This window comes from Melanotaenia boesemani, chromosome 1 (assembly GCF_017639745.1).
Source record: "Melanotaenia boesemani isolate fMelBoe1 chromosome 1, fMelBoe1.pri, whole genome shotgun sequence".
Lineage (NCBI taxonomy): Eukaryota > Metazoa > Chordata > Actinopteri > Atheriniformes > Melanotaeniidae > Melanotaenia > Melanotaenia boesemani.
In genome coordinates this window covers 39,879,940-39,899,094 of record NC_055682.1, presented here as the reverse complement: position 1 = coordinate 39,899,094, position 19,155 = coordinate 39,879,940, and the positions used below count along the sequence as shown (strand labels likewise).

The window sequence follows — 19,155 nt, the reverse complement described above, 5'->3', positions numbered from 1 at the left end:
CCACCTCACTCACTAATGCATCGATTTCTGCCTCTGTGAAGTTGCGTTTTTTGGTTCGCTTCCCTGCGGTTGCCGTTGTTCATGGATCACAACATGGATCAGCTGGCTCATTTTAATACACGCTGAGGTACTTTGCATTGACCATTTATGGTGGAAAGTGGGTGTGTAGTGGGCGGAACATGAGCCAAATTCACCTGCGCAAACTTCAAGGACGAGTGTGATTTATAAAGGGGAAATTGCTTGCACCTGTGCGTACGCACGGTTTTATAAATCAGAATATTTTATGGCGTACGCCAACTTCCGGTTTTGGGCGTAAGTACACTTTTAGTAAGAATCCTACGCACAGTTTTATAAATGAGACTCCTGGAGGTTTAGGGTAGAACTGGAGTGAACCAGTCACATTTAATTCCATTAATTACTTTTAAAACCCATTTTGTCTTGTTTCAATTGTTTGTTTGGTTTTTTGTTTTTTACTGTTTCATGTTCTACTGAATTGTTTTGTTTTTGTATAATTTATTACTAAAGATCATTTTAAAAATCCTAGCTTGTCCCTTTTGTTTTAGTTCAAGAACAAGTACATTATTGGAATGATGAATTTAACTTTAACTTTCAAAATTCAATAAGTGTGAATTTTTTTGTGGAAAGTGTAAATTCATCTGTATTTGGCATCTGTTTATCATACCTTTAATCAACAGTATGCACTGCAACTTTGAAATAACACATCTTCAACAATTAAACATTTTCTTAGATATTTGGAAATGTTCAATACAGCATATTTATTTAATACAATAAGTTGCTGAGATCTGGTAGTTTGTGTGTCATATTTGCACATGTGTAGCGATAATGACCTTAAATCTCAACAAATTTAACTGATTAAAAACAGGTGAGAGCCGTTAATAAGTTAGAAGTAATACTATATATAGAAGTTGTCTCCCACTGCTAGGAGAATGTAAGGAAATGAAGAGGACATCAATTTGATGAATCAAATCAAATCAAATTTTATTTATATAGCACCTTTCATACATAGAAATAGCAACTCAAGGTGCTTTACAGAGAGTAAAATCCCCCAGAACCCCAACCCAATAGCAGCAAGCCCACCCCCCACCCCTTCAGATCAAACACACACACATCACAGAGGGTAAAAGCAAGTTAAAAGGACCAAGAAAACGCTGTCATAAATTCTGGGGTCAAGTGGTGTGGGGAAACACTGAGATAAAACACTGTAAAACCAAATCTAAAACAATCTAAAAACCAACCCTGGATATAAAAGTAATAGTAATATTGCTAAGACCCATAAAATAAGAGAACCTGTGAGATAAGAGAATCAGAATGATAAAACAAATACATAAATGATAAATAAATAGAAGCTGAATACAGCCTGTGTGTTAAGAATAAAGAAATGAATAAATACAATAGTAATAATAAAAGAAATGATTAAAATGCTAAACTAAAAAGGTGGGTCTTGAGTCTGTTTTTAAAAATATCCACACTAGGTGCTCCCCTCACGTCCTTAGGCAGGCTGTTCCACATATGAGGGCCGTAGAAATAAAAGGAGGACTCGCCGTGGGTTTTTGTTTTTACTCTGGGAACAGTTAAAAGGCCAGTACCAGAGGACCTGAGGGGTCTAGTGGGCTCATAAGATAAAAGCAAATCAGATAAATAAGGTGGGCTAAGACCATTAAGAGACTTAAAAACCAATAAAAGAATCTTAAAATCAATTCTGAAGCTGACGGGGAGCCAGTGCAGAGACTTTAAAATTGGTGTAATGTGGGCCCTCTTTCTGGTCTTTGCCAACAGACGTGCAGCTGCGTTCTGTACAAGCTGCAGCTGGTTCAGGTACTTCTTTGGAAGACCAGAAAGAAGAGCATTGCAGTAATCTAATCTTGATGTGATAAAAGCATGAATCAGTGTCTCTGCACTGGCTCGAGAGAGAAACGGCCTGATGCGGGAGATGTTCTTTAGATGATAAAAAGCAGTCTTAGTTATGTTTTTAATATGCGGCTCAAAACTGAGATCTGCATCTAAAATCACTCCCAGGTTTTTTACTTGATTAAAATGGTTGAGTGCTACTGTTTTCAGTTTGGCCTCCAGTTTCTCTCTCTCAGCTTCAGGTCCAATCATTAAAACTTCTGTTTTGTCCTGGTTGAGCTGCAAGAAGTTTTCTGCCATCCACCCTCTGATATCTAAAATACAATCTAACAAGGCATCAATGGGCCCGTGCTCATCAGGAGTCACGGCAACATATAACTGTGTGTCATCAGCATAGCTGTGGAAATTTATGGCGTGTCTCCTGATGACATCACCAAGCGGAAGCATGTAAAGATTAAAAAGGGTGGGGCCTAAAACCGAGCCTTGGGGTACACCACAGGTCAGTCTATAGCTCTTGGACGAGGATTCCTTCATGCTAACAAAGAACTCTCTATCTGTTAGATAGGATTTAAACCAGTTAAAAAAACAGTACCAGTGAGGCCAACCATGTCGTGGAGTCTGTTTAAAAGAATAGTGTGGTCAACTGTGTCAAAGGCTGCGCTGAGGTCAAGCAACACTAAGACAGAGAGTTTTTTCATGTCAGTATTGAGCCTAAGATCACTCACAACCTTGACCAGTGCCGTCTCAGTGCTATGATTGGTCCTAAAACCTGACTGAAACTTCTCAAATTTATTGTGTGAGATTAAAAAAATAATTTAACTGATAAAAAACAGATTTCTCTAAAATTTTGCTTAAAAACGACAGGTTGGATACTGGTCTGTAGTTGTTGAGGACTGAGGCATCTAAATTGCTCTTCTTCAGAACAGGGGTCACCACGGCTGTCTTTAGGGAGGAAGGGAAGACTCCCGTCTGGAGAGAGCAATTCACAATGCTCAGTAAATCCTCCTCACAAGAGCCACAGACAGTTTTAAAAAAGGCAGTATGGATGGGATCTAAAAAACAAGTTGCAGATCTTAACTGTGAAACAACATCCCTAAGCATTGCAGCATCAACCAGGGCAAAACTCTCCAGTGTGTCCTCACAAGTAAACAAAGCCCCAGACCGTTTAAAATCTACAATGTGATGTTGACACAGGTCAGATCTGATTTTCTCTATTTTATCTGTGACATGCGCTGCAAACTCCTCACACCTGGCATCAGTGGTTGTATCAGCAGGATTGTTAAAAACAGGGTTAATTAGGCTGTTGATTGTGGAGAAGATAACACGTGGTTTGTTTGTATTGTCAGTTATGAGTTTGGAGAAGTGGGCTTGTCTTGATATTCCAACAGCTTTGATGTAAATATATAAGTGTTCATGTAGAATTTGATTATTTATTGTTAGTTTGTTTTTCCGCCACCTCCTCTCTGCTATTCTGCAGTTCCTTTTTAACTTTTTGATATCTTCAGTTTTCCAGGGAGGAGCTGGTTTTGTTGTTACTTTCTTCAGTTTTAGTGGGGCCACTTTGTCCATGGTAGCACGTAATTTACTCTTAAAATGGTCAACAATAAAATCACAGGATGAGGGTGAAATAAAAGCTGGGGCGCTGTGAAGGTGATCAGTAAAGTTTGCAGCCACTTCAGCATTAAGACAACGTTTCCTAATGGTCTGTTCAGGGATAGCTTGTTTCATAAAACCTTCAACCTTAAAAAAGACACAGAAATGGTCAGAAATACCTAAATCAACAACTGATGTTATGTTGGTAGATAGTCCATAAGTAATAACAAGGTCTAATATGTGGCCCTTGTTGTGCGTAGGTACTCTGATATGCTGGGTATAATTCATATAGTCTAAAAGTTTTAAAAAGCCATGGGCAAAAGAGTCTGACTGATTATCTATGTGCAAATTAAAATCACCTAAAATAACAATCCTCTCATACTGGTTGTGAATGATTGAAAGCAGCTCTGAAAAGTCTGTTATGAATGATGAGCACCTTCCAGGAGGTCTATATACCGTTACTCCAAGGACAGGTGGGCTGCTAATAACAGTGGTGTGATATTCAACAGAGGAGTATTCTTCAAACGAAATGTCTTTAAAACCAATGGAAGATGACAGGATAGAGGCTGTCCCACCACCCTTTCTGCCTTTCCTGGCCGTATGTGTGAACATGTAGTTATGTGGTGATGCTTCAATTAGGGTGATGGGGGCATCTGTGCTGAGCCATGTCTCTGTTAAAAACATACAGTCAATGCTGTTGTCTAAAATCAGGTCATTTATAAGAAAGGACTTTTTTAAAAGTGATCTGACGTTCAGTAGGGCCATATTCAGGGGACCAGGATGAGTGTCCTTAGAAACTGGGTGTGTGTTGGATGGCCTGTTGAGTGTCTGTATTGACGTGAGGTTAGCAGGGTTTCTGGGGGACTTTTTACTGAGTATCTGTGTTCTGTTCGTGATTATGGACTGTATGGGGAGAGACACAGGTGTGGGTGGTGATGCCAGGTGGTACTGATAGGGGGCACTGGCAGGGGATACAGTGCTCAATGGTGCAGGTAGTGTGTTGTGGTTGGTAATTATTATGGGACGCGTTTGTGGTGTGTCAGGCATACAGGGGGCGCTAAAGGGGCAGTTGAGTGTTATGGTTTCAGGCAATGAAGAAGCATGTGCTGAGGGGGTGTGTGGTGTAAATAGTCAATCACGTGGGAAAACCTGCATGGCGTGTTGCAGATTAGCCGCTAACAAACAGCTACCAAGCTTGTTGGGATGCAGACCGTCTGAGCGAAATAAAGATGAACGCCCCCAGAACAGATTAAAACTATCAATAAAACACATGTTAAGAGATCTGCACCTGGACTGGAGCCATATATTAAGTGACAAGATTCCGCTGAACCTGCCACTGCCCCGGTGAAGAGTTGGGATAGGGCCAGAGACAAACACGGATAATCCGTGGGAACGAAGGAGAGAAAAAAGTTCACGGAAATCCTTCTTAGTTATTTCGGATTGCTGGTGTGTGGTGTCATTCGTACCAACATGGACAACTAACCTATTGATTGTGGCCGGGACAGATTTAAGGAGAGATGGGAGTTGCGTCAGTAATATTGGTACTGTGGCTCCAGGAACACAGTGAGTGACTGCATTAAAAAAGCGAATGTTTCTAATGATGGAGTCACCAACTATAAGTGTGGACGGGACAAAGAGTGGATGCGGCAGGGAGGGAGAGTGTGGTGGTACATCGGTGCTGGATGGACTGCCATGTTGTTGTTGGCCCGGGCAGTTGTCAGGCTGAGGCGGATTATTTGACGGAGCAAGAACAGCCACGGGACCTGGCGGCTCGGTCACTGGAGGTGTCTGAGAGGGGAGGCCACTGGACCGCCTCAGAACAGCCTCCTTGAAAAACCTCCTCCGAGCAGAGGACTTAGTAAGGCGGCATTGGGATTCTCTGGTGGATTTTGCAGACTGGAGCGACTCTAATTCTTCTTGGCCGCCATCAGAGTTAGATGAAAAGGGGAGTTACAGTCAGAGAAAAAAGTAGTTGGAGTTAGATGAAAAGGGGAGTGAAGTTCAGAGTAAAAACCAGAGTTAGACTTAGATGAAAAGAGGAGTAATATTGAGATAAAGAGACACAGATGAAAAAGAAGAGTTACAGTCAGGGGAGTTACAGTCAGAACAAAAAGCAGAGTTAGAGTTAGATGAAAAGGGGAGTTACGGTCAGAGTAAAAAGTAGTTGGAGTTAGATTTAAATCAGAGTTATACTGTAAAAAGTAATTGGAGTTAAATGAAAAGGGGAGTCATGGTTAGAGGAAGATTCACAGTCAGATTAAAAAGAAGAGTTACAGTCAGATGAAACAGAAGAGCTACAGTGAGTAAAAAGCAGAATTAGAGTTAGATGAAAAGGGGAGTTACAGTCACAGTAAAAAGTAGTTGGAGTTAGATGAAAAGGGGAGTTACGGTCAGAGGAAGAATTACAGTCAGATAAAAAAGAAGAGTTACAGTCAGATGAAAAAGAAGAGTTACAGTCAGAGTAAAAAGCAGAGTTAGAGTTAGAAGAAAAGGGGAGTAATATTTAAATACAGAGTCACAGTCAGTTGAAAAAGAAGAGCTACATTTAGAGTAAAAAGCAGAGTTAGACTTAGATGAAAAATTGAGTTACAGTCAGAGTAAAAAGTAATTGGAGTTAAATGAAAAGGGAAGTAATGTTCAGATGAATAGTCACAGTCAGATGAAAAAGAAGAGTTACAGTCAGATGAAAAAAGGAGTTACAGTCAGAGTAAAAAGTAGTTGGAGTTAGATGAAAAGGGCAGTTACGGTCAAAGTAACAAGTAGTTAGAGTTAGATGAAAAGGGGAGTAATATTGAGATAAAGAGACAGTCAGATGAAAAAGAAGAGTTTAAGTGAGCATAAATAGCAGAGTTAGTCTTAGATGAAAAGGGGAGTTACGGTCAGATGAAAAAGAAGAGCTACAGCCAGAGTAAAAAGGAGGTTTGGAGTTAGATGAAAAGAGGAGTTACAGTCAAACGAAAAAGAAGATTTATAGTCAGGTGAAACCACACTGTAAAACGCAACCTATAGAATTTACCCAATAAATCTGAGGTAACAATTTGCATCCACTTTTTTTGGGTAGATTTAATTCCCTATTTTGAGTAGAAAATTACTGAACAAAGAGGGTATCAAATACTTAAATAAATTGGGTTATATATAGCTCACATTTCTTACTCTTACTTATTCATTAAAATTGGGTAAAATCAACTCTCTGAGCTTATACTTATTCAAAGTTAATTAACATCAGGGAGTACGTATTCCTTATTCAGGAGACGTAAAATTTACCCCAAATATCACTATTCAAAAATAATTAATATCAGCGAGTAACCATTACTTATTCAGAGAAGGTAAGATTCCCACCCCCAGAAAAGACTGTCAGTTGATTATAATCTCGATGTTTTTAATCCATAACATGATCAAATAACACAGAGTAAAATGCAACAAACAGCTTCACACATCTTTTCAAGATATGAAAATGCTTTACAACTCACAGAACTAACAGCTTCAACTGTTGTTTCTACATGCACACATATTCCCACATCCCGATTGCTCAAAAAGAAAAAGCAGAAGGAGAGCAGAGAAGTGAGGAGAGAAGAGAGGAAATGGGAAAAAAAGGAAAAAAAAGAAAAAAAGGAAAGGAGAAGTGGGGAAATCAGAGCAGTGAAGAAAAGTGTGCAGAGCAGAAGATAGAAGAGGAGAGCAGCGAAGACAATAGGAAAAGTAAGGAAACGTAAAGAGATCAGAGAAGAGAAGAACGGAGAGCAGAAGAAATGAGAGAAGTGAGAAGATCAGAGCACAGCTCCAAAAGATGTGCAGTCACATGACTTTTTTGTGTCCAAACTCTTGTGCCTCTTTAGTTTTACATTACAGTGACTCACCAAATCTGCAGTATAGGTGCATTCATAAAACAAATATCTGAACTGCCTTGTTTGCCTTGTTGTAGCAATGATCCATAAAAACACAGAATAAAATGTAATATAACATCTTCACACAATATTTCAAGGAATGAACCAGTTCACTTAGCTTACAGCTTCAAATATAATTTCTGGAAAACTGGGTAATGCAGACAGAACATTCAGAGGTCACTTATTCTATTTTAACAGTCAAAAGCAGACACGCAAACTCAACAATATTGTTCCTGTGCATGTACAGTCTCAAACACTTAGATAAGGATAGAACAACAACAACATCTTTAAAACAAAAGGGGAAGAGGAGGGTATAGAGGAAGAGATCAGATCTCTTCAGGCTACACTCAGTGGTATTGACCTGGGTGGCCACTTCCTAATGGTATTCCTTTTCTGTAAATTTTGGGATGTCAGAGCAATGATGTGTCTGTGTGTGTGTGTGTGTGTGTGTCTGTGTGTCTATTGCATGAGCTTACTTTTGAGGCTGTGGACCTTCTTCAGTAGTTTTGCACCGTCAAGCTCCAAAAAAAGTTTCTGAAAAGTTTCAAACGTGTTTTTCAGCTGCTTTGGGTATTCCAGGTTGAGTGCATATATCAGTCCCATCAGCAGAACACATGCTTTTGTTCGACTTCCACATCCTTCCATCACAGTGTTTCCTTCAATCACAATAGACACATCTGATGGATCCTCCTCAGCCGTGATGTTGTGCTTCACAATCACCTTCATTGTGTTGTCTGTGTGGTCCTCACATTCCTACATGTTAAAAAGATAGAAACAAAAAGCATACACATCTTTAAGTTACATGTTATTATTTAAGATGATGTTCCAATACATTTTAGTTTTTTCTGTAGAGTAAAGGGGAGAAGAGACGGGTGGACGGAAGACGAAAGGAGAAGGGGAGACGAGTGTATACCAGAGGAGAGCTGAGAAGAAGAGGGGAAGAAATTAAAAGAATAGATGAGAAGAGCAGAGAGAAAATGAAAGAGGAGAGCAGAGGAAGACACAAATATTCCTTGAGTTAATCAGTCACCTGTTATCAAAATGACATACCTGGCAGTCATGGAAAAGATCTTCTTGTCTTTCACCGAGGTAGCCAATGAGGCAGCAGACAACTGTATCCCTTTTTTTCTCAATGCTCTGTGCCTGTAAGGAGACACAATTTAGTGAAAAGACTGTCAATGGAACACATCGATTTACATACACATACAATTCAGTTTTTACATACAAAAACTGAATTCTTTAAAAGCTTAAACATCTTTTTTTAATTATTTCACAGATTGCTAAAACTATACTGTAGTTTGCCAAGTTGGAGCTCAACCTTGTGCAAAGTCAAACATACATCATTTAGAGAGTCCAGCAGAGGGCGTATCTTGGAACCAGCAGCTCCTCCTTTAGCACGTATAAGCCTCAAGAGACCCGGGGTGTACCCATCAAGCTTCATCATGAAATTTTCTTCTAAGGAAATTGTCGTTATACGACAGAACTCTTCCTTGATCTAGTGAGCAAAGGGACAAAAAAGTAATCTTTAAATGACAGGCAGATTTCAAAGTAACCACATGAATGTATCCTGTTAGAAAAAAAAATTAACAAACATTCTCACCTGAGCCTCGCTGAATAATGCTGGCCATCTTTCTTTAAACACATTCACAGAGGGGCTGAGGGTCACCACTTCGACTCTTCGGCTTGAGAAGGTTTTACTCATTTTATCTGTGATTATCTTTGCATTGTTTTTCTTCTTCACTTCATCAAGTAATTCAAGCCTCTCCTGCTCCAGTGTGTCTTGGCTTTCGCCAGTAGGGTGTGGGGGGAGGTAATTAACTTCTGCTTTTTTGGGTTTTTTTACGTTTTTTGATGGGACTGCATCAGCTGGATGCTTCCTCCTCAACGTGTTGACTTTGATTTCCGGGAAAGCATATTTTCGAGATTTTAGCTTGGCACGGTAATTGTGCATCTTGTATTTTATGCGCTGTTGCCAGCCATATAAACCTGCAAATGATCCCGGCTCCCTAAGACATGGAAACTTGGCAACTAGAGCTTCAGCCACTGAGAGAATCTGCTGACTTGATGGATAGGCCGTGTAGGAAAAAATCACTTTTGACAGGTCATACATTATTGCTGACTTTACATGGGGATCCATGAAGTGTTTTCCAGTAGCATGATATGATTCGTTTGCCTCTGCGAGGATCATCTCTATGTCTCGGGAAAACTGTGGTACTTGAAATGGCACTGGCCATGCAGCAAGGCGACATGAAGCAGGTAGAATAATGGTGTCCTTGGAACTTGACGAAGCGCAGTTGGACACATGTGAGGATGCATCATCATCTGTAGGGGAGATGTCCGTTTCAATATTACTTGCAGAATGGGTGTTCACTGAAGTCGGAGAACTCAGTGTAGATGAAGGTTCTGAATCATGTACTGGGTGTAGGTCAAGGGTGATGACCGGCTCTTTTTGGATCACTTTGATAGTGGCCTTGTTGTGTAAGTCAGAAGTTGAGGTGAGACTGAAAAACTGATTGTCAAAGTCTTTGTCTTGGTATAGTAGTCCAATTTCTCCACACAGTTGGAAAGTTCTAGTAACTATGGAAACAAGATCTTCCACTGTGTCAGGAATTCCGGTTGAAAGTGTCAACTTTTGAATGTTGTGTTCTTCTAAAATGACTCTCAACTGGACTGCCATCGTTGTTTGGGGTGTGTTTCCTCAGCTGTAAAGACAGAGAAAGAAAATAAATTGAGACTTAATACTTGATTAACTTACATACATTTGCTTCAAGTTCTAAGTTTCTTCTACCAAAAAAATAAGTGGAGATTTGGTTCAGTGGAAATTTTAATTAATAACCTTGGATGTTTAAAATTATTTTAAGAAATGGGAGATGAGGAAAGAAAGAGAGGAGCGGAGAAGAGAAGATAGAGAAGGTGAAAGGAGGCAAGAAGCTGTACTTGATGACAAACACCAATAATAAACCTATCACACTTACTTTGATGTGCAAATGAAGTGTTTAAGGGAGACCATGCGACCACCTGCTGTATTATATGCAGCTAAGGGGTAAGTTTCTTTCAGTTCAGAATGTTTAAGGATTTCTGTCTCTCCTTTTGGCTCAACTTGGAAGCTCCTCAAGTGTTCACAGTACCAGCCACTAAGCAACTTCAGCACAAAGACAGGGCTTTCATGCACAATGATTATTTGCTGGATTTCTCCAAAGTCAGGTAAGCCTCCTGTTGATCCAAAGGGCAGCACCATCCCTATTTTATAGTCTGTGCCCAAAATGGTTGCTTTATTTGTCATGTTCACAAACTCTTCCCCAGGAAACTTCCTTGCAAAGGCATCCTTAATGCTGTCTTTTAGTACATCGACTGCCACTCGAGTCCTCTGGGACACTGAGAGCACTGGCCTTTCATTGTCACAATCATGGTTATGATATGCAATCATTGATTGGTGTTTTCTTGCCATCGTCATGAGAATGTTTCTAAAACACCCAGTCTGCCTCACAACCCTTTTAAAGAAACGATGTTTGGCTTCAAAACGCATGGTCCAGAAATGTACAAGTGGCCCATAAACAGTTGTAAGCAGAGGATAGTGCTCAAGAAAGTGGTGTTTTGGTCTTATTGTCTCTTCTGGGAACACTTCCAAATATCTGTGACGGTGTTCTGAGATCTTACTTTGCATGTGTCCTATTGTCTGATCTGTGTGGAGAGGAGCCATGACATGCTCAACAACATCTTTCAGCGTCATTAAAACCTCCCAAGCAGGCTCATCTTCTGGGACTTTGTCACCAATCATGAATGGTATCATTCTCAACAAGCACCAGTTTTCATGTGCGTTACCCCCAAGACTTTTTCGTGATGTGAAATTAGGGGCAATGACTTGTGGACAGCTGGTTTTGTCACTCCACTTGTAAGGAAACCAACGTATGGAATGGTTGAGCTCCTGAAGAGAGATGTACTTTTTCCTGATCAACACATCAAGACAGAGTTTTATTTCTACAGGCACAATCCCTTCAAGCAAATCATGCAAAACATCAGGGGGATAACCTGATGTAGCATGAAAATGGCTGAGTCTGTCTGAGATGGGACACTGTCTTTTAACTCCACAGTGATGAGCTTCTTCATGATCTGACAATGCTGCTCTGACGTGCATGTCATAGTTGGATTTAGTTCGCAGAGGAAACAGTTCTTCTGCTACATCATGCCTCTGGATCTGTGACCGCTCTCCAATGCAAAAGTGACAGAAATGTGAAGCTGAAAAGCTTTCAACAAACCCAGCTGTTGAGTGAGCGCCAAGATTGTCAGCAACTACAGCAAGTACAGTGCCCTTGACCACTTTGCCCAGACTTGGAACAAAAATACCATTATCTTCAAAGGATTTCAAATCTTTGAGCAGTGGATCTAAAACTTTTGCATAGCCATACTGGTTCACATCATTTGCCTTGCACAAAATGGTTAAATAAATGGAAGTCAGTGTAGATCTCAATGTGGCAGGTATGTCTGCAAACACCCAGTACACAGCTGTGACTTTATGCTTCTTGCGGGATGTTCCCAGAGGGTTGCATACTTCAAAGTCATCGATGTAAAGGATGAGTGGGAGTTTATGTTGTTCATCTTCACATAAAAATCTGTTTTCTTTTAGGAAAGATCCATCATGAAATGATTTGTATCCAGAAGAGGCATCAGATGACCTTTTGTTCTCTAATATTGTTTGTTGAATGTGTCTTTTGTTCACAAGTTGAGATAATAATGGGAGGATCGGTACGTACTGAAATGTTTTATTCTCAGTACTATCAAGAATGTACTCAACTGGTTCAGTTGGTGAGAGATGTTCCATTTTAAATTGTGCTCTCCTGAATTGAGTGCTTAAGGGCCCATCCACTTGTAAAGCAGCACAGACAGGGCTTAGCTGGCAAAGGTCTTTGACGAGTTCTGATATCACTGAATCTTCAAAAGTACAGCCATGTTTTCTCAAAGTGCTCAGTATAATATCTTTAATAACAGGACCAGAGGCAGATGCTGCAAGGAAATGAAGTTCCTCCACTAGTTCATCTATGCATGTATTGGAGACATTAAAGATGCTTTCCATTTTCAGGAGAAGCAGCCCCATTCTCTTAGTAATGACTTTTTGCAAGTCATCCTTCTCCACAAAGTCAAAGCCACAGTCATTTTCATCCTGAACAAAGTCACTTTCTTCGTCCGACTTGTCTTGGTGTTGATGAACAACAGTGGTCTTGAAATCTTCCAATGAATGTGGGTTGTGTTTTCTACTCTTGTGGCTGTGAAATGTTGTATATATGTTGGTCTTGTAATCACAACCCTCAAAAACACAAGGCACAGTTTCAAACTTTTTTAGATGGCTGCCAATATGTATAAAATACTGTCTCTCACTGTCAAAAGAGCATGAGTTACACACTATGCATGTGAATGAAAGGATGCTGCCTAGCTTGGTTGCCTGGGAATGATGTCTTGACAAATGTGTCCTTAATGCACCCCATGTCCTGAGGGTGCAAGGACAATCCTCATAGAGACAGGGTATGGCGTGGATTCGACCAAAATGCCCATGTATTAGCCTGCTGTGCTTCAACAGTTCTGATCTTTTTGATGTTGTGAAGTTACACAACTTGCATTTCCAGTTCATTTTTCCGTACCTGAGGCCTTTGATTAAGGTAACTATCCCTTTAAGGTCAATGCGGTTTATTTTATTTATAAAGCTTACATACCTTAACTCAATATACATACACCAGGTGGGTGGGTTATCCCCAAAACTGCTAACGACAGGGTGGTCTGTCAGTGAGTCTTGGCTCGAGGAGGGCAAATGAGAGTACCTGAAGAGAGGGGAAAAATAGTGAGGGTCTACATGCATACAATATAATCAAAACACAACTTTTATTGATTAATTCATGTGTGACTCTGATCTTGCAGATTTGGTTTTCAGGCTTAATGTGGAAGGAGCCTCCACTCTATCTTGCAAATGCATATTTGCACATTATAACCAGATTGTAATTTCTCTAAACATAAACATATCACATAAACAACATTTATTCGACATTAATATGTACCAAATATACCCAAATTATTTTTTGGGCTAAACTACAAACTGGAAAACACACAAATAACTAACGATTAGCAAAATGCTAATCTGCACTGAAAAACCCATAGGGAAGCTAGCGCTTTTAGCGTCTTACTTTTATCCACATTTTTTAGACACAAAAGTGTGTCCCGCGAGTATTAGAAGTAAAGTAACACCTTAATACAACACGACACTTACAGACGGATATTTTGTAGGCGTCCGAACAACGTCCAGCAGCATCTTAAAACAAAGTTTTGCCATCACCCTGCCGCTGCCACTACGGTAATCCTTGTAGGACAAAATTCTAGAAAGCATTCCCTCAATTTTGCATGCAAACATCAGTACAGCAGCTTGTTTCACAGCTCATCACAACGGCCCTCCTGCTCGTTCAAGAGGATCCCGTTGGCGGTGACGGCTAAGCATCGGCCCACTGTTCCAGGGCCTAACTAGGAGTGTTTTCTTTTGCTTTACTCCCGACAACTGCTGCTGCTGTCTGGGGCAGGGGGCTTCACAGTTGTACTGGAGTAGGGACCCAGTTTGAATGTTTTGCTTACAAACTGCAGCTAACAACATGCCAATCTATCTTTAACAGAGATACACTTACCCAGTACACAAGCATGCAGGGATTGTAGTGCTGACCAGTTGTTTAGGCTATAGGAGGATTGCTGCAGACAGGACTCCTAGCTATGCTAACTAATATAACAGCATAACAAATAACTATGTGTGAGGATTTCAGACATTGGCGAGATGTTGTGTGAAAACGGAACAGTGGTGCAGCATGTTACGGAGCGTCAATAGGTGTATGCAATTAGCTTACCTTCTTTTTCATAGTTCAGACAGTCCATGATGCGTTTGTTGGCGGCTGGGAAGCAGAGGAAGTTGTCCATGGAGGTAACGGTCCCGCAGTCAAAAAGACGCGGTCTGGCGCATGCGCGATTTGGATCACAGGACTCGGGCTTCTGGGTATATTTTACCCTATTTTTCTATGTAACAAGGTTTACTTTTAACAAACAGGTAGCACGTGTATATTTTACCCTTTACTTGTTAATTCATTGGCTACCTACAATAATCAAGTACATTTTATTCGATTTACATAGATTATATTTACCTCTCTCCAAAATTGCTTTTTTCAGTGCAGAGTTACACAGAGGTTAAAAGGGTTCGAGTCAGAGTAAAAGAGTTAGTCAGATGAAAAAGAAGAGTTAGAGTTAGATGAAAAGTGGAGTAATGTTGAGATAAAGAGACACAGACAGATGAAAAAGGAGAGTCACAGAGAGAGTAAAAAGCAGAGTTAGAGTTAGATGAAAAGGGGAGTAATATTCAAATAAAGAGTCATAGTCAGATGAAAAAGAAGAGCTACAGTCAGAGTAAAAAGCAGAGTTAGAGTTAAAGCGAGAGTTAGAGTTAGATGAAAAGGGGAGTTACAGTCAGAGTAAAAACTAGTTGGAGTTAGATTAAAAAGGGGAGTTATGGTCAGATGAAGAGTTACAGTCAGATGAAAAAGAAGAGTCACAATCAGATGAAAAAGAAGAGTTACAATCAGATGAAAAAGAAGTGTTACAGTCAGATGAATGAGAAGAGTTACAATCAGAGTTGAAAGGAGAGTTAGAGGTAGATGAAAAGGGGAGTTACGGTTAGATGAAGAGTTACAGTCAGATGAAAAAGAAGAGTTACAGTCACATGAAAAAGAAGAGTTACAGCCAGAGTAAAAAGGAGGGTTGGAGTTAGAAGAAAAGGGGAGAAATGTTCAAATAAGAGTTACAGTCAGTTGAAAAAGAAGAGTTACATTCACATATAAAAGAAGAGTTACAGTCAAGAATGAAAAGGAGGGTTGGACTTAGATGAAGATGGGAGTTAGTCAGAAAAAAAAGTAGTTGGAGTTAGATTAAAAGGAGAGTTATGGTCAGAAGAGGAGTTACGTTCAGATGAAAAAGAGGAGATACAGTCAGAGTAAAAAGGAGGTTTGGAGTTAGATGAAAAGAGGAGTTACAGTCAGAAAGAAAAAGTAGTTGGAGTTAGATTAAAAGGAGAGTTATGGTCAGAAGAAGAGTTACAGTCAGATGAAAAAGAACAGTTACAGTCAGAGTAAAAAGGAGGTTTGGAGTTAGATGAAAAGAGGAGTTACAGTCAAACGAAAAAGAAGATTTATAGTCAGGTGAAACCAGAGTTACACACAGGTTAAAAGGGGAGTTCGAGTCAGAGTAAAAGAGTTAGTCAGATGAAAAAGCAGAGTTAGAGTTAGATGAAAAGGGGAGTAATATTCAAAAAAGAGTCAGTCAGTTGAAAAAGGAGAGTTACAGCCAGATCAAAAGAGCATTACAGTGAGAAGAAAAAGAAGAGTTATAGACCAAAACAGGCCTCACGACAAAGTTCAGGGGGGCGACCCAGAGGCCGAGCTGACAAGAGGGTCAGTTCAGGAGGGCAGCCTGGAGGTCGGACAGACCGGGGCAGAATCTCCGGTGGTCGACCTGGAGGTCGAGAAGACTTGGACCGGACCTCTGGAGGACGACCCGGCTGACGCGCAGACAACAGGGTTTCTGGCGGATGCGCAGGCTTGGACCGGAGCTCCGGCGGATGGGCAGGCTTGGACTGGTGCTCCTGACAGGCAGGCTGGATCACCGGAGGCTGAGCAGTCTGGATTGCAGGCTGGATCTCCGGAGGCTGAGAAGGCTGGATCTCCGGAGGCTGGATCTCTGGAAGGCGGACTGACTGGGACTGACTTTCCGGAGGGCTCAACAGGCACCATAACACGACGAGCCCTGGAACCAGAGAACATAGCATAGTCAAATTGTCAACCTCAGGCAGCAAGGTTGGAGTGATCTCCTCAGCGCCGGGCACCAGAAGAGGAAGAGGCGCATCTTGACCAGGGACCACCTGAGGAACAGGGACCAGAAGAGGGAGAGGAGTGTCTTGACCAGGGACCCCCTCAGGGACAGGAACAAGAAGAGAGGCGTCACATCCGTTGACCCCCTCAGGAACAGGGACCAGAAGAGAGGCGTCACATCCGTTGACCCCCTCAGGAACAGGGACCAGAAGAGAGGCGTCAAAACCGGGGACCCCCGGGCAGGAGACGGGCAGGACCTGGGCGCCAGCATAGTATGCCGAAGAGCTGGGCAGGACCTCAGAGCTGGCGTCAGACACTGAAGAACTGAAGTAGACCTGGGAGCCGGCGTGGGGTGCTGAGGCACTGGAGCTGGAGGTGACACTGGAGACGTGGGCCTGGGAGCCGGTATGGGGTGCTGAGGCACTGGAGCTGGAGGGGACACTGGAGACGTGGGCCTGGGAGCCGGTGTGGGGTGCTGAGGCACTGGAGCTGGAGGCGACACTGGAGACGTGGGCCTGGGAGCCGGTGTGGGGTGCTGAGGCACTGGAGCTGGTGGGGAACCCGGAGACGTGGACGTCGGAGCTGGTGGTGGCACAGGAGACCAGGAGGATTTCCCCAAACACTGCGACTTCCTTCTCGAGCGTCTTCTCGGTTTAGATGGCTTTACAGGAGTGCTCCAATGGACCCCCTCGGAGGTTGCATGAGGGGAGTCAAACAGGTCCCCGTTAATGGCTGCCAAATGAGTACACACAGGGGCATGCCATCTGGACCATCTGGGTGGAGGTGTCCTAAAAGCCAATCTGGTTCCCATGAAACACGACTGCTGGGAATAATCCAGTGGCTCTGGCTCTGGATCCAACCCACGGAGCCATCACACCAGTTCACTGGAGGTAATGCTCATGGGAGGGCTCCGCTCCCTGCGCCTGGACGATCGCCTCCTCCGGGACCTTTTGGGAGGAAACTCGGGGAGCGGAGGATCTAGGTCCACACTGGTCGGAGAGCACTTAGCTGCCTCTCAGCTAAGATACTCAAACAAGGTCATCATACTGCCTGCTGGGTCCATTTCTGGTCAGATCCTACTGTCACGGACTGCGGTGGAGGTGAGGACCCAATTGCAGGCAGTCAGGGCAGGAGGCAGAACTCGGTGCAAGTAACAGGGTTTATTTTCAAAATGCAGGAAGAGGGAACCACACATGACGGGGGATAAACCATACAACATGTACCGCATATGACCACATAAGAGCATAAACGAGGATCTGACCAGGAGTGACTGAAAACCAAGGACATATATACACGGAGGGAGTAATGGGGAACAGGTGAAGCGGATTAGTAATTAGACCATGTGGTCTAACGAGGCAGAAACAGAAACCCCAGAGCACACAAGGAAAAAACTAACAGAAACCAAAAACCCAAACCATGATCTCAAAGCAGAAACAAATGTCAAAAACTAGAACCACAACCCAAAACTACAACCAGAAAATGATGAACATGACCCCCACACAGCCTATGATCGTGACAGTAATGATCAAATAAAGAGTCACATTCAGATGAAAAAAAGAGTTACAGTCAGATGAATAAGAAGAATTTCAGTGAGAGTAAAAAGCAGAGTTAGAGTTAGATGAAAAGGGGAGTTACGGTCAAAAGAAAAAGAGGAGTTATATTCTGGTGAAAACAGAGTCATAGTCAGATATTAAAGAAGAGCTACAGTCAGATCAAAAGAGAATTACAGTGAGATGAAAAAGAAGAGTTATAGGCAGGTGAAAAGAGAGTTACAGTCAGGTGAAAAGGGAAGTTACAGTTAGATTAAAGGGATCAGTTACAGTCAGATGAAGAAAAAGAGTTACAATCAGAGTAAAATGCATGATAAGGGGAGTAATGTTCAGATAAAGAGTCAAAGTCAGATGAAAAAGAAAAGTTAGATTGAGTTGAAACAGGAGAGTTACAGTCAGATGAAAAGTTACACTCACATGAATAAGTATAAGGGCCCGTTTGAGACATTCAGAATTACCCTCTCACAGACACGTGAAATTTAATTCATTCACACATTATCCTGAAACCTCTCATATATCATACTGAAATCATTCACACATTATAGTAAAACCTCTCATGCAGTATACTGAAACTGCCTCTTATATACTGTACTGAAATTTCCTCTCATATGCATACTGAAATGCTCTTATACACTATAGTGAAATGCTCTCACATACTATACTGAAATGCTTTCACATACTATACTGAGATGCGCTCACAGTCTGTACTGAAATGTTCTCATACACCATACTGAAAAGCTCTCACATACTATACTGAAATGCTCTGATACACTATACTGAAATGCTTTCACATACTATACTGCAATGCAGCTTCCTGTATCATCCTTGACTCAGTGTTTAATAAAGGAAGTTCTCAACCCTATGTCACTGTTTTCATTTGTCACTGTTTAAGTCAGTGTTGAAGCATCATGCTTATGTAACTGAAATAGTAACTGTGTTGTTGTATTTATAACGTTATATTGAAATCAGTGGCCGGGACACAGACATTTTCAACTTGTCATCTTGTTTGCATGAAGCATAGCAGGTGTAGCTTCTGTTCAATGTCAGTGGGAATATTAAATTCTATTGATGTGGTCATGAGTTTATGATGACTAAGTGAAGCAGCTGGCTTCTTCAATACTATACTGGCCTCAGCAGATACTATTAGACAGCAACCGGATAACTGACAGTAGCAAGTCTGAATGAGGACACGCTAACTAGCCACCTAGCATAACTCGGCCCTTAAGATATGCAGTGCTGTCAAAGGAAGACCTGGACAACATATTCTTCACCTATGTTTGGAGTATTCTTCAGGATATGCCTCACAGTGCTGTTAGGTCTTTGTTTTAAAGCACTGTATATCCCAATGGCCGAGTTATGCTAGGTGGCAAGTTAGCATGT

At 41.6% G+C, this 19,155-nt stretch overlaps 1 protein-coding gene and 1 long non-coding RNA gene across 3 annotated transcripts; both read right to left on the bottom strand.

Annotated features, from left to right (window-relative positions):
• Window positions 1-7,805: 7,805 nt before the first annotated feature.
• On the bottom strand, window positions 7,806-9,297 carry LOC121652058. The gene is made up of 4 exons (XM_042004636.1): window positions 8,947-9,297; window positions 8,686-8,841; window positions 8,397-8,489; window positions 7,806-8,099 (listed from the first exon to the last, which is right to left on the bottom strand). Exons 1-4 carry the CDS (start codon window positions 9,295-9,297, stop codon window positions 7,806-7,808), a joined length of 894 nt encoding a protein of 297 aa, XP_041860570.1.
• A 3,467-nt stretch (window positions 9,298-12,764) lies between these two features.
• On the bottom strand, window positions 12,765-14,520 carry LOC121639550. 2 transcript variants are annotated; one of them, XR_006010187.1, is made up of 3 exons: window positions 14,219-14,520; window positions 13,071-13,156; window positions 12,765-12,979 (listed from the first exon to the last, which is right to left on the bottom strand). It is a non-coding gene; the product is annotated as an uncharacterized LOC121639550 (long non-coding RNA). The 2 variants fall into 2 exon arrangements; XR_006010188.1 differs by lacking the exon at window positions 14,219-14,520 and adding an exon at window positions 13,600-13,963.
• Between the last annotated feature and the right edge of the window lie 4,635 nt (window positions 14,521-19,155).

Bases quoted from the DNA above. Each gene is read 5' to 3' on its own strand.
- LOC121652058 (XM_042004636.1), bottom strand. From the start codon at position 9,297: ATGCACAATTACCGTGCCAAGCTAAAATCTCGAAAATATGCTTTCCCG. The intron at 8,842-8,946 runs GTGAGAATGTTT...TTTGCTCACTAG, and splicing joins CATTATTCAGCGAGGCTCAG to ATCAAGGAAGAGTTCTGTCG. The intron at 8,490-8,685 runs GTATGTTTGACT...GTCTCCTTACAG, and splicing joins TGCTGGACTCTCTAAATGAT to GCACAGAGCATTGAGAAAAA.